The 14,997-nt window shown below is 33.9% G+C and overlaps 1 protein-coding gene across 3 annotated transcripts; it reads right to left on the bottom strand.

Moving 5' to 3' along the window:
- Positions 1-1,668: 1,668 nt before the first annotated feature.
- LOC114170806 (chromosome partition protein Smc) lies at positions 1,669-11,840 on the bottom strand. 3 transcript variants are annotated; one of them, XR_003601210.1, is made up of 11 exons: positions 11,761-11,840; positions 11,639-11,683; positions 11,446-11,544; positions 11,259-11,369; positions 10,278-10,452; positions 10,110-10,166; positions 9,815-9,951; positions 9,666-9,725; positions 9,501-9,562; positions 9,119-9,192; positions 1,669-2,013 (listed from the first exon to the last, which is right to left on the bottom strand). XR_003601210.1 is itself a non-coding variant. In XM_028056309.1 (11 exons), exons 1-11 carry the CDS (start codon positions 11,830-11,832, stop codon positions 2,007-2,009), a joined length of 915 nt encoding a protein of 304 aa, XP_027912110.1. In that variant the 5' UTR covers positions 11,833-11,840; the 3' UTR covers positions 1,669-2,006. The 3 variants fall into 3 exon arrangements, 2 of the variants coding, with proteins under 2 accessions (XP_027912110.1, XP_027912111.1); XM_028056309.1 differs by having other exon boundaries at positions 9,501-9,578; XM_028056310.1 differs by lacking the exons at positions 1,669-2,013; positions 9,119-9,192 and having other exon boundaries at positions 9,666-9,951.
- Positions 11,841-14,997: the final 3,157 nt, after the last annotated feature.

A 14,997-nucleotide genomic window follows, 5' to 3' on the forward strand; every position in this document is an offset into this window, starting at 1 on the left:
TGATGGTTGAAATCCTCATCCTTTACCACATGCAAAGAGGACTCCCAGTACTTCTTTATGCTACTATTGGACACCCTAAACCTACGAATTTCACTTACGTGCCCTCAAACCTAAACACTGCGACATGTCAATAAGGAATGAACAAAACCGTGTACTCTAGGTAAGGTGCATATGGTTCAGTTTTAGTTTTCTTTTCTTTTCTTTTTCTTTTTTAAATCTGATCAAGAATAATAATAAGAATGTCACTCAATTAAATTTATTATTTTATCTATTTCAAATACAAACATTTATGCAAATTATTTTAAAACAAAATAGAAAAAAAAAAACAATGTTGGTTGAAAACTAAAAATATATCAGTCAATCAAAATTTTCATAAACATTAACATTACAGTTATTTCAAGACAAGATAAATATTTACTGACCACATAAAAAATATCAAAAGGTATTTATCTTTCTAACTCGACCATTTAAATATAATATAATAATTCAGGTTTATAATGTTATACTATACTTCTAAACTGTATAATTAAACACATAGTAAACAATAAATCCTATGATCACATGATCATTTAAAAAATTCGTATGTATAATTCTTTTAATCAATTACTTCATGTTTGCTCCGTTCCAAGACTTATGAACCCAAAACCAGATAAAACAAGCACACTTCGTCATTTCAGGTCAAATTAGACTCAATTGTGCGGGAAAAAAATTGAACCAACAGATTCAATTCAGTCCAATTCATGAAAAAAATAACCCTTGGTAGTCTTTTTTTTGTTGAGGGCTTAAGAAAGGAAAATAAATAGTAATGTTGTGACATATAACATATTTAAGTTATAACTGCATACCTCTCTGAAGACTAAACTTGATTTGGAGAGTGTAAAGAAAATTGCATAGTCACCAATTCCACTGGACCAAACCATGAATTGCCAGCCCACTAAGATCAGTCTAACGGTGAGGAATTTAAGTAATTTATACAAAGTCTTCGACTCAAACTTCTACGTCTTCTTCATCGTATACATAAAAAATGGTTTGCGAACTAATAAAATATGACAATTACAAATTTCAAGGCAGGTCAACCCTTTGTACCGGCTGAAAGAGTGGCAATTACAGAAGTAATAATATATAGCATCCTCTTACTACTCCTCTTACTGTTTTATAATAGATAAGCATTAAAGTAAACATAAATACATTTAATATCTCAAACATATACTGCATTAAATTCTTTCTTCATTCAACAAGTAGGATTTTCAAACTACAGGATGAATTTTTCAACAATGAATATATTATTCTAAACCAAAAGGCAAAGAAACTACACACACACACAAATATATATATATATATATATATATATATATATATATATATCTCAAAGGCCGAGTTGTCATACATAATACAACTGCATAGCATGCCAGACTTAAAAATTATTTTATTTTAATCTAAAGTAAAGTTTCTAAAACTAAAAAAAAAGGGAGCGGTTTGATTATTAATGGCTGAGTGTTTTCAATCTCACTATTCTCTTCTGTCAAATACAGCATAACATAAGGAAAGTTGTGAGCAATGCCAATGATCGTGAGAGAATAAAATACATATTTTCAAGTGGCATTTTCCTCCCCCCTTAACTAAATATCTAACTTAATCAAAATATGATGTCGGAGCAAACAAATATTGTTCGGTAAATCACCTATTTTCACTGCTGAACACCAACACTTCTTGCATAATTATCCAATACACCAAAGAATATGGTCACACATTAGAAGGGGTTGAATAACAACTTGAAGGGCTCAAAAACTTAAATTAATTATGAGCACATCTTTAAATTTTCCATTAATTCACAAACCCTGTAGGAGAAAAAAGAAACTCATTCCAATTTACCAGATATCAGAGACGTAGTTGGGTAGTGAATCCTTCTGTTGCTCATTTGGTCTCAAGGCATCGTCAGCCCAAAACATTTACGCAACACAATAAAACCAATGCATACCACACTTGCTTCAAAATAGCGATTGTGCTCATTTCCTGAAATAAATTACTGATGAATAACAAGTATGAAATAAAATAAAGCTTCATTTTAAAACACCAACTGTCCACAGTCAATTCAGAAGAAAGAGGGAGGCGCGAGATAAGATCAGGTAGAAAACGGAAGAATACTTCAAACATGAGATTGTTTGTACCCATAAATTGTAATATCTAATGACGGATATTGCTCCTAAGGAAAATATAGACAAAAGAGAAAGGAGACAGATAAGGAATATAGAGAGAAGAAGATAACTGCAAATATTCACCATTTGCAGTGTATGGCAGCACATAAATAACCTACAGAGGCTACAGCTCCTAATGATATGAAAAGAACGGAATTTGTATGAGAGTTACACAACGTAACAGCTCAGCAAAAATAGTACATCGGGTAGCATATTCAGAGCACATTCTAAACATATCTTAGATATTATGTAAGCTTTTCTAGGTGCAAAAGATTTATGGATTTTTTTTGTGTTGAAGATGACTGGTCTTCTTTTGGTACCCCCTCACAAGCTGGAGGTAGGAAAATATCAGCTAACTCAAGCTTGGATAGATTGTTCACAAAAGTTTGGATGAAGAGATTTAGTTAACATGTCAGCAGCCAACTGATGCAATGAATCTTCTTGAGTCTTTGTCCACAAAATAAGACAATTGATTTATAAATATTTGGTTCACTCATGAAAAACCAGACTGGCAGCAATATGCATGGCACTTTCGCCATGGCAGGACAGAACAGCAAGTTTGCAACAAGTGACTTGAAGATCATTAGGATAAGTGAGCCATTGTAGCTCACAAGTAGTGGACGAAAAACCACAGTATTGGCTTCTGAGGCTAAATGAGAGACAGTGTTTCGTTTCCTTGCTTTCCATGAAATTAATGAATTCCCATGGAAGAAACAGTATTTGGTAAAAGATTTGTGTGTATCTACACAAGGGCCCAATTGGCATCGCCGAAAGCAACAAGATTAATTGGACGAGAGGTTTGACTGAAGAACAATGCTTTTCCTACACATCCTCTTAGATAGCATAAGACGTTGTTGGAAGCACAAATATGAGCAACGCAGAGCTGAGACATGAATTAAATCAGCTACTATGAAGCAAAGGCAATGTCAGGTTGTGGACTGGTGAGACAGATAACTCAACCAACCAACCAACTGAAAATATGGCAAATGATCTGAAAACAAATAATTTGATTCTTGTTGTAGTCAAAGAGAGCTATCCATGGTTGTAGAGGCTGGTTTGGTTGGACCTCAATAAACCAGAATCATGAAGAAGATCAAAACAATATTTTTGTTGCGATATTGTGATACCTATGGCAAAGTGAGCGACTTCCCCAAAAAATATTTCAACACACCAAGATCTTTAATCGAAAGTGGGAATGAAGAATATGCTTGATATTAGTCAATTCAGTAATGGAGTTACCATGATAAAGGATTGATCACTACCAAGGATGATGGCCCATGGCACATGCTTAGAAGAAAGGGAGTTCCTTGATCCCTTCCTTTGCTTTTATTTTCTTTAGTTTAAAATTCCTTTAAGTTGGCTTGGTTGACTATTTTTGAGTTGACTTGTTGACCTTGACTTTGGGTTGACTTGTTGACTCAAAAGATTAGCTTAACCTTAAACCAACATGCTAATCCTTGAATTGCTTTTGTAGGAATAAGAAAGGAGGAGGACCACATAGGAGACACTTGGCGTCCTAAGGAAGAGAGAGAAGGAATAAGACTTTCTAGAAGCATCTAGAAAGAGGAGGCCCACATGCCTTGGACACCAAGTCTTCTAGAATGTTCTAGAACCTTCCTTTGGGAGCCTTGGCCATGAAGACTTGCCACCTAGATGGCTTGGACGAAAATTCACCCATGTGCACCCTAGGATGACCTACTTTCTAGAACATGCTAGGTTTCTTTTGTAATCCTTTAACTTAGTTGTTTTGCTAAGGGGCCCCTAGACTTGTCTATTTAAGGGGACCTCTAACACTTGTACAAGGGTTGAACATTTTGGAGAAATTATACACTTTGTGTTTCAACCTTTTGTGAGAGCATTCCTCCTTAGGGAGTGGAGTTCTTTCAAGCCTTATCTTGCCTTGGCAAGTGGCGGCATACACCACTCATCTTCAAGGTTGCCATGGCTTCTTCTAGCCTAGCCTTGTAGTGGCGTGAATCCTCCATTCCTCCCATTTCCCTTGCTTTTCATTTTATGTTTCTTTACTCTTCTTGGTTTATATTGTTTCTATTATATGTTTTTCCTTTTGATTTCTTACTCCCCATCAATCCATTCTCCTCCTCTCTAGAACCTTGGAAAGGAACCTTCACATCTAGATAGCTTGCTATCTTAATGTCCAGTGGGGATTTCCTTGGTTTTCTTAATCAACTCACACCATATTCAATAATCTTAAAAAGGAACAAGATAATCCTTCATCATTTGGTATCTAGAGCCTAGGTTATCTTGAATATGGTGTTTTTTCATGTGCTAATCTTGTCTTGTTGTAACTATCTTTGTATGGTTCAAATCCACTTCCATTACACACAAAAACAATGCTGGCAGAAACTGTTCACGATTTTAAAAGATTAAACTGCACCTGCTCAGTGATCCAAAAATTACGTTCTTGATGTCAAAAGAAAGCTCTGTTAGTCTAGTTTCTAACAAAAAAAGAACCAATGCATTTGGAGTTTTGTGGAGAGAGTTATGATTGAAATAGTGAGCAAAGGTTAGAGCTGCCGAGATCACCGCGAATCAACGTTTTTTAGGTTATGTTGGGCAGTTTTGGCTACTGTTTTTGTTACTCTTCTTACTCCTAAATGTGGTTGGATAACATGTCTTTGGATGCTTAGTCTTTGAGCCTCAAATCCATGAGTTTAAATGCATGATAGCTACATGTTTGTGTCTTTGTGTATGTCATGTTGAGTCTTTAAATGTGTCTAACTTTTGCTTGAGTCATATGTCATATGCTTCTTTGAGTTTTCTTATTCTTGTTTCTAAGTATTTGAGATATTGCATGAGATCTATGCCTTTTGTTGTAGCATGCTCCTTGAAATTGATTTTGACCTAATTTTAAGGAACTAAGTGTTCAAGACACCCTAAAACATCCTTCTCATCATTTTAAGTACCTAGTTTTGAAAAGAAAAAGTGTTTTCAAGACCAAAAACAGTTTGGCCGAGAGCTAATGTGTTGCTTGGTGAATCCATTTGGCCATTTTTACTAGGTGTTATGCTACCAAATTTTATACTTGGATTTTGGGTGATATTGGTAAATTAGTTCCATGCTTTAACTTGGTTATGATCTTTCTTGGTGTATGCATAATTTGAGGTATAATCTTGGCTTGTTCAAATGCTTTCCATAGAGTCTTTAAAAGTGTTTTTCATTGCTTTAGTCTTGTTCAAGTTTTGTCTTTAAAAAAAAATTCCTTAGAAGTTAAACTTTCTTGTTTTTGTGCTTTTCTTGCTTGTCACTAGGTGTTCTCTGTTGTGTCTTAGTAGTTTTCTTTTCTTGAAACTCTTGAGATGTTGTGGCCGAATCACTTGTCTTGCATTTGAAAGGTTTTGAACAAGTTTTTAAAAGTGTTTGCTTCACTCCTTTGGAGGAGCTTTGAGTGTAGCCTTGCCTTGTTACTTTGGGAGAGTGATCTAAACACTTGGGTTACAATTTGGGTTGGATTTGGTCTCGGTTTTCATGTTGTCTAACCTCTAATCCATTTATTTTGTCTCGGATTTGAGTGTTTTTGTTGTAGAAATCATGGCAAGTTCATCAAATGCACCTACACCATACAAAAACAATACATTGATGAGATTGCTTCGGGATTTGGAGTTGTCTAGGAAGGAGGCCTTTGAACAATTAAGAAAAGACAAGGAGCAAAGTGACCTAAGAATCCAAGAGCACATTCAAAGGCTTGAAGCTAAGGAGCAAGAAAGAGAGGCTAGGAAAAGAGGGCATTCTAGGCGCAAACCATCACAAGAGAAGCAAACTCTAAAGATTCCTAAGTTCTATGGTGGAAGTGATCCCAAAATCTTCCTTGATTGGGAAGCTAAAGTTGATCAAATTTTCAATGAAAATCATGTAAAGGATCAAGCACAAGTTGATCTAGTAGTTTTAGGATTTTTGGAGTATGCCAATACTTGGTGGCATAAAGTTTGTAAGAATTATGACCAAGGGCCACCCGCGGCTTCTTGGATGGACATTAAAACTCTTATGCGCGCTAGATTTGTTCCTCCTTCCTATAGGAAGGAACTTCTTTTGAAGCTCCAAAGGCTTCACCAAGGTTCTATGAGTGTGAGTAAGTACTTTAAAGAATTAGAGTCTCAAATGCGTAGGGTTGAAATAAAAGAGACTAACAAAGAGAAAATAAAAAGATTTGTGAGTGATCTTAGGAGAGACATACAAGACCAAGTAGAGTTGTATGAGTACTCCACTCTTGAAAATGTTTTCACACTTGCCCTTGGGATTGAAATTCAATTGAAAAGAAAAAGAAGGGCAAGGAAGAGTTACTCACCCAACTACTACTTTAGTCACTCATGGAAGGGAAATGATAAAATGAAACATGATAAGTTCCCTTCTAACTCACATCAAGAACCACCAAGTAAAAGTAAGTCACCAAGTGATCACATTCACCATTCCACTTCTCCAAGATCAAGTTCTATTAAATGTTTTAAATGTTTGGGTTATAATCACATTGCTTTAAATTGCCCAACCAAGAGGACCATGATCTTAAAGAAGAGTAATGATGTTGAAAGTGAACACTTATCTCCCCATTCTCTTTCAAAAGAACCTTCTTCCTCTAGTAAAACTAAAATTTTTGAGAAAGACCCTATGTTATTAAGGCACATGATAGGTCAAGATCAAAGTGAGCTTGATCCAACTCAAAGAGAAAACATTTTTCAATCTAGATGCAAAATTAACAAATGGGTTTGCTCTCTAATTATTGATGGAGGAAGTAGTACCAATGTAGCTAGCACAAGGTTGGTGGAAAAGCTTAGCTTAGAGACCATTCCTCATGCTAAGCCCTACAAGCTTGCTTGGATAAGTAAAGAGGGAGAAATAGATGTCAATAAACAAGTCCTAATTAACTTCTCTATAGGAAGCTACAAAGATGAGGTGCTATGTGATGTTGTTCCCATGGAAGTCACACATATCTTACTAGGTAGGCCATGGCAATTTGATAAACAAACTTTACATGATGGCCATACCAACCAATACATTTTCTTCAAAAATGGGAAAAAGACAACTTTACTACCTCTATCACCTCAAGAAGTTAATAAGGATAGAAATAAAATAAGAAAAGATAAAGAAGAAAAAGAAAAGGGGCAAGCTTTCACCAAGGTGTTACTTGCCTACAAAAAAATTCTTCCAAAGCAAGATGTGCATCACTCTTCCTTCTCTTCCCAAGCCAAAAAGGAAGGCCCAAAGCATAAGCAAGAGAGGAAGAGTAGTCTAGAAAATAAAGATGGCCTAACCAAAGCTAGGGGTAATACCCTTAAAAATGATGGAACAAAAGCTCATAAAAGGGAGGCGCAAATCCTCCCCCAAATCAAGTCAAGTTCCATCCACAAAGGCTTAAAGAATTTGTGGTCAAATTCTCTCCAAGAAGGGGAGGATGATGAAGGATTGACCCCAACCAAGGATGGAGGCACATGCTTAAGAAGACTAAGCATGTTTAGAAAGGAAGTTCACTAATCCTTCATCCCTTTCATTTGTGTTTGTTATTTTTTGATTCCCTAAGTTGGCTTAGTTGAATCAACTTTAGTTAACTTGTTGACCTTTGACTATGTTTGACTTGTTGACTATAGTTGACTTGACTTAAGCCAACATGCTAATCTATGTTTATTTGCTTTGTAGGTTAATTAGGAGTAAGAAAGCAATGCTAGGTGGCGCATGGTGATTGGGGAGCATAAATGATGTGGAGGAGAGAGTAAAGCAAAGGCATAAAGCATAAAGTAAAAGGCATGAAGCAAGTGTACCTATGTACCTTTGGTCTCCTTTGTTTTTAGCACACTATGGCCACTTTTTGGAGACATATGAGACACATTTTTTGTCTCCTTTTGTGCTAGAACGAGATTAGCCTTGCACACACCATAGTTAGCTCTTTTGTCTCTCATTTTTGTAACCTTATTTGACCTAGTTTCTAGAAGCTAGGGTTGGGTTTTTGTAGAGACATCCTTAGGTATCTTTTATTTGCTTAGAGGCCCCTAAACTCTTCTATATAAGGGGTGCTCCTAAACATGTAAAAGGGTTGAAGATTTTGAAGTAAAAACACTCTTGTGTCTCAACCATTTTGTGAGAGTTTCCTCCCTTGGGAGTGAAACTTTTAAGCCTTATCTTGCATAGCAAGTGGCGGCACACATCCACTCATCTTCAAGGTTGCCATGGCTTCTAGCCTAGCCTTGTAGTGGCGTGCTTCTCACATTTTTACCATTTCTTCCCTTTTCATTTTATGTTTTCTTCTTCCTTTAATTGTTCTTGGTTTTCTATGATTTATGTGCTTTTCATTTCCTTTTCATTTTGAATCAATCCATCATCTTCTTCTTTTGAGCTTTGTGAAAGGAACCTTCACATCTAGATAGCTTGCTATCTTAATGTCCAGTGGGGATTTCACTTAGCTTTCTTAATCAACTCACACCATATTCAATAATCTTGAAAAGAAATAAGATAATCCTTCATCATACCATCAGTACAATGTCATCAATGTTGACTAGCAGAGTAGTGAAATCAGATTTGATCACATTTGATGAAGAGACTATGATCTGCATAAGTTTGTTTTATTCATGGGACAAAAGCAAAGAGAAAAATGTTGTTCCTTTTTAGAGTGCAATCTTTATTGTTTTGAACAACATCTTCCATCCTAGGTAAGTAATATTATTAATTAATGAGAATAAAATAATTGAATTGTTCATCTATAAATCTAGAGATGAAGCTAAGGTCAATATCTATTACTTATTCAATATCTGGTCTGATTTTGCGTATGTACTAGAATGAACAATGATCATATAGAACCAGGAGTCTAGAAAAGACATGTCTATCTCCAACAGAGCATTAATTTTTCTGTATTAAGCCTCGAATATCAGACAGTAAATTCTAAAAGTTAACAGATGTACCATTAAATAAATTAATCTTACATGTTATCTACAATCTTCATATCCATTGCAATTTCCTCTTTTTGTTGCAAGATTGATGAAAATAACCTTTTGTCCTGGAATAAAAATAAGCATCATAGATTAGATTTTACTGATAATCATATATTGTCCTTGGATGGTGTGTAAAAACAATGGAATAAGAATTAATATTAAATCGACTATACAAACAGCCATTATTTACAAAGTAGATGAAGAAATTAACAACTAATCATTGGAACAGAAACACATACACTCTCCACAACAAATTGCAAGGGAAAAAATTTGAATTGGAAAATAGTGCTTCCAGTGCCATAAACATGGTGATTTTTTTGTTCTAATATACCTTTGAAATATACAAATGATAAAGTTTAAAAATTCCCTTTACCTCTTCATTCATATTTGTAACAGTATCCTGAATCCTCTGTAAGATGAGTCTTAAGCTTCCAACTTCATAATGTAAAACCTTTGAATTATTTTAAAAAATGTTTAGAAATCATAGGGACCCCCCAACCAGAAGTCATGGACATAATGACGAAATAAAATATTAAACCTCTTTGTCAGAAACTAAATTTTGTATCTCTGTATCCTTTAGATATAATGTTTTCTGAACGTGGAGCTGGTTAAGAAAATGTTCAAAATGAAAGTGCAAATAAGTTTTATGGTATTTGATATAGATATAATTATTGCAGGTATGGATATATCTTCCATTTGAGCTTGGTTATGGTTGCCAACTTTTGCCACGTCCAGCTTTGCTACAAGCTCTGAGATGATTCTGTCCTTTCTTCTTAATTCAGCCTCGTTGTTTTCCACTTTATTTCTTAGATCAGAGATATTTTCTACAACCCAAAGGAAGGTTTTGAGTTGATGAAACTTGGATGGTATGTAGCACCACATATTACACACACACACACACACATAGTAATTGTATCATACTAACTATTGAGTACTAACATGTTTTAAAATGTAGGACAGGTTAATGGGATTTCTAAATTACCGACAAATGTTTTTTCAAATGCAGAGACCCAGTCCATTTTCTTTTTCAATTTGGTCACTGAAAAAAATGAAATACAAACATAAAATAAGCAATTAAACACCAATTGTTTGTATGAATATCCACACCTGAGCATACTTTGGAGACAGAACTAGTTAGGAAATTACTTACCAACTTCCTCTCTATCATTGACAATGTTCTGGACTTTATCCAGAACTTGCTTGATACAAAATACCTCCTTTGCTATTGAATCAAATAATGCCAGACAAGAACTTATCTTCTCTGAAAGGACATTGAGCATCCTATCTTTGGCTTCAATTGAACGTTTCATCTTAGAAGTAGATTCCTGTACAACCCATTATTTCGAACCCAAGTACACAATCAACAGCAGTCCATATTAGGAGAGTTTCAAGTTCCAACATTTATTAGTTTCCCCAAGAAATAGGAGTGTTCATTGCGTTGGTAGTATCAGAACAACAAACAAAATCCGAAGTCCCAAATCTAATGGTTTCTACCTATTACCCCTACTCTTGCTCCCTCATTCCCCGTATACGGAAAAGTTTCAGTTATGCTCAAACACGTGGATAAGGATTCAAGAATGCTGGAGTAACAAGTAACAAATAATTTCCTTTCAAGCTAATCAAGTGTGTCTGCATGTGCCCGTTTTCTTTTTTTACTTTTGAGGGATGGGGTCCATCGGGTTAAACATATTAACTGGACCAAATTTGATTGCATTATCATAAAAAAAAAAAAAAAAATCCACAAAAGTAACCCCACCAATTTCAGTGATGCTCAAATTCAGCACTTTATTTATCGAACAATAAAAGGTAGTTAAAAAAATTAATGGGAGAAGGAAGAGACTTCTCATCCTGCCATCATTTAGAATTTAGCATTGTATAACTAATTTTTTTCTGCAACATCATGCTAACCCTCCTATTAACTACGTAACGAAAGTATTGAATGTTTTTCATGTCTTCAAGACATTTGATGCATTATTTTAATTTAATCATTTCTTTATAAATAAGATATTGTAGGGAGATATAGTATCACTCACTAGCATTATTACCCTTGTTCACTTAACACACCACCACGTTTTATATAGTAACATAAAAAAATACATATGATTGGAAAAGAACCACACAATAAGATAACCTCGTAAGCATGCACGAAGCTTTCCCTAGACTGAAGCAAATTATTCATCGTTCCCTTCAACTCTTTCTGCTTGTTCTCAAGCAGCACATTATCGTTCTCTAGATAATTCACCTGCTTTGGAAACACAAATCACTTAACGTTCCTTTTTCCTTTTGTAGAAAAACCACCAACATTAAATCTCCCAAACCTTTCTCTCCAGTTTCTGACGCTCCTCTCTGACAGAAGCCAACTCGCCCTGCAGTTCCTGTATCTTTCTGCCACACTCTTCCTCGTTATGCTTCAGCTTCTGTTCCCGAGCGTGGCAAAGCGAATCAGCATAGTAAAATTACGCGGAGTGCTACGTGATGAAGAGACTTGACCTAATTGAAGGGAATCGAAACCTGGAGAAGAAGGTGGTGCTGCTCGGTGGCGGAGCGTTCCCTGTCCTGAAAGTGCGAAGGTTAGCGGAAGAGGAAACGGCCATGGCGAATTGGCTATTGGCTTCGGAGACGGAGAACGTTACCCTGAGATCTCGAACTTCGGCGACGAGGGCTTGAAGTTGGAGCTTCAACTTCGAAAGCTTCAGCAATTCCATCGCTCCTTTTCTTCACTGCATTTTAAAATCTCCTTCATTTTATACCCTGCCAGGGTCTCCACGTGAAACGACGCCGTCTCAATGCATGTGATGTGAATGATAAACTAATAAAAATATTAACTTTTATAATTTGTATCAATTTTTTATGGTTTTTTCCAATCATATTTTCTTGTTTTATATTTTATTTATTGAAAATTAATGTACTTAATTTGTCATCTCTCCTTAATAAAAATGGAATATTCTATCTATTTCTCTTGGTCAAATAAAAATATTTGAATTCTCTAGAGTAATGTAACTATTTTAAACACCTTTTTTTTCATATCAATAAAACTTTCCTGTAATTTTTAATCTTTGATAAAAAATTTGATTCAAAAAATTATAAGAATACTTTTCCTTCTCATCTGAAAAGTTGGTATCACTTTTAATTATATATATATATATATATATATATATTTAAAAAAATATTAATTATTTCACAAACATGAGTACATAAAATAAAATTTTATTATCTAATATAGATTTAAATATCAAAATTACAAATTTATAAGTTGAAAAACGAATAAACTTAATTTATGTAAAACGAATAAACTTAATTTATGTAACGATCCAATCTTAAGCAAATAATTGTAGTAAACATGATATTACATAGAATTATCCAACACACAATCATATAAAAGCATATTATGTGTTGTCCTTCAATGTAAAAGTTTTCCATTTCAAAATTTGAAAGAATAATTAGACAACAAAACATATTTCACTAAGTTTATGTTTATATTTATTATTTTATCCATGTAATTAACACTATCATTCATTTTATCTCTTGTTTGAATTCATTATCAAACTTTCTCCATCTCCACTCTTAATTGATAGAAAAAATGTAAAAATGTGGAAGATGCCTGAACTTCTCTGCATATTCTACCAAAGTCATTAATCTTTAAATTACTTGAAGGAACTCCACTTCCTTGACATATATTACACTATCGAGGAAATATTCTTTCAAAAACTTGGCTTTGAAACTACTTCAGGTGATGGCTTCACTCTTCTCTTCCATCATCATTTTTGCACTCTTCCACATAAAGCATGTAGATAGCATAGGAAAAGCCTATTCTTTTATGGATATTGCTTTGCATCGAAAACCCTCTCTAGATCCTTCAACCATTGATTTGCCTCATCTGATGACACCTTCCCATTGAACTTCATCGGATTGTGCTTGAGAAAGTCTTATAAACTTCACACATTAGAAGAGACTCTAGGTTGGAAAGCTTCAACTGCTACCCTTGAAGCTTAATGTTGTTTGCCATGGATGCAGTTTGTTGTTGTAAAGCTACAACCATCACCTCAATAGCTCAAGCAAAACTGGACATATTAGCTAGTGGTGAAGGTGGAAGGGTGGGTGGACTATGTGCCACAACTCTAAACACACAATGAAAGACAAATTAGACACAAGTTAACTCTTAAAACAACTTCAACTATTCTAGCCACACAAAGTTACGCAATAGAAACATAGGAATCCACATACACAAATCACCTAATGACAGACGTGCTCTGATATCATAATGAAATGACTCAAAATTCAACAAATAATTACAATAAACAGGTTACTACCTAGAGTTATCAAACACAAAATCATATATATAAAAACAAATTATGTACAATCCTCCATTGTAAAAATTTTCTAAACAATATTTCAATTTGAAAGAATAATTAGATTAGTATAAACATCTTTCACTACATTTATGTTTTGTAATTATGTATCCCACTAGATTTCCTTTGTCAACACCAGTCTTATTCTCCCTCAATTCCTACACCACACTTTACTCACGTGATTAAATTGTCTCTTCAATAACTGATTTAATATCTTGTTATAATATTTCTATTTTGCATTGGTGTCTATATCATAAAAATTATTTTATAGAATAAAAATTATCAAAATAAAATTGAAAAATGAAATGAAAGAAACACATATTCCAATATAGTTATTTATATTAAAAAAATAACTAAAAATTTTAATTTTGATTTAATTATTAATTATTTCAAAAAATTAACGAAACAAAGAATGATATTTAAAATATGTATGACTTTTTTACACTTATAATCATACTAATTATGTAATATTTTTATTGTATTAATGATAATTACTAAATATATTATTTTAATTCGACCAAAAGACAGATAACTGATGATATAGATCATAATTTAAACATTTAGCTATCAACGTATCAAATGCATCCTTATATTAATCTTTGATTGATCTTCTGATATTAAAATATAGTATGAACCATCATGATAAGTTTAAAAGGGTCTTAATTATGTAACACGGTGATTGATAAAAAGTGAATCATCTACGTTAAGCAGAGTATTAATTTTTGTCTTAATCATTTACACATTTTTGTTTTGATGTGATTTATGATAAGTTGCATGAGAATTGTGAATTATGAGATGGGACCATCAATTATTACACGGAAGGGGAACATGGAGGGTACAACATACTTCAAAAAATTAATTGGGTGACCCCAACCTCACAAACCAAACTGAATCAGCGTAAGTGGACAATTTTATTGTCGATATCAATAAGCCCCATACTCAATTACGTATCCAACTAAAAAATAAATTCAAAAAATTTACCTACTAATCTATTATCATTATCATACTTAATCAAATCCTAAGGCTAATTGTTCACTACTCATAGTAATTTATTTCAAAATCCTTTTCGTAAATCATATTATAATAATAATAATAATAATTATTATTATTATTATTATTATTAACTAAAGTTTTCAAATGATACGCGTTTACTAAAATATTGATTATAGGTTATAAATAACAACACTCAAATCAATTTTTTATTTTTATAATATTTTTTTTTATTTTTTTACGTATATTAAGGTTAGGACTAATGTGAGTTTAATTCTATTATGAAACTTTAATTAATTCTTAAAAACAACATCTTCAGTACGAGTCAAAGGTCGAAACAATCCAACCTGGACCGAAGGTCGAGAAGAGCTGGTTCAAGCTGAAAGTTGAGACAAGTTACTCTAGATTGAAGGTTGAGATGGGTTGTCCCAAACTGAAGGACGAGACAAATCATCACAATCTAAAAGTTGAGACGAGCCGACTTGGTCCGAAGGTCGAGACGAGTTGAGCTAGACCAAAGGTCGTGGTGGG

This window comes from Vigna unguiculata, chromosome 2 (assembly GCF_004118075.2).
Source record: "Vigna unguiculata cultivar IT97K-499-35 chromosome 2, ASM411807v1, whole genome shotgun sequence".
Classification (NCBI taxonomy): domain Eukaryota; kingdom Viridiplantae; phylum Streptophyta; class Magnoliopsida; order Fabales; family Fabaceae; genus Vigna; species Vigna unguiculata.

Bases quoted from the DNA above. Each gene is read 5' to 3' on its own strand.
- LOC114170806 (XM_028056309.1), bottom strand. From the start codon at position 11,832: ATGGAATTGCTGAAGCTTTCGAAGTTGAAGCTCCAACTTCAAGCCCTC. The intron at 11,370-11,445 runs GTTTGGGAGATT...TTTCCAAAGCAG, and splicing joins GTCAGAAACTGGAGAGAAAG to GTGAATTATCTAGAGAACGA. The intron at 9,726-9,814 runs ATATCCATACCT...AACCAGCTCCAC, and splicing joins ACCAAGCTCAAATGGAAGAT to GTTCAGAAAACATTATATCT.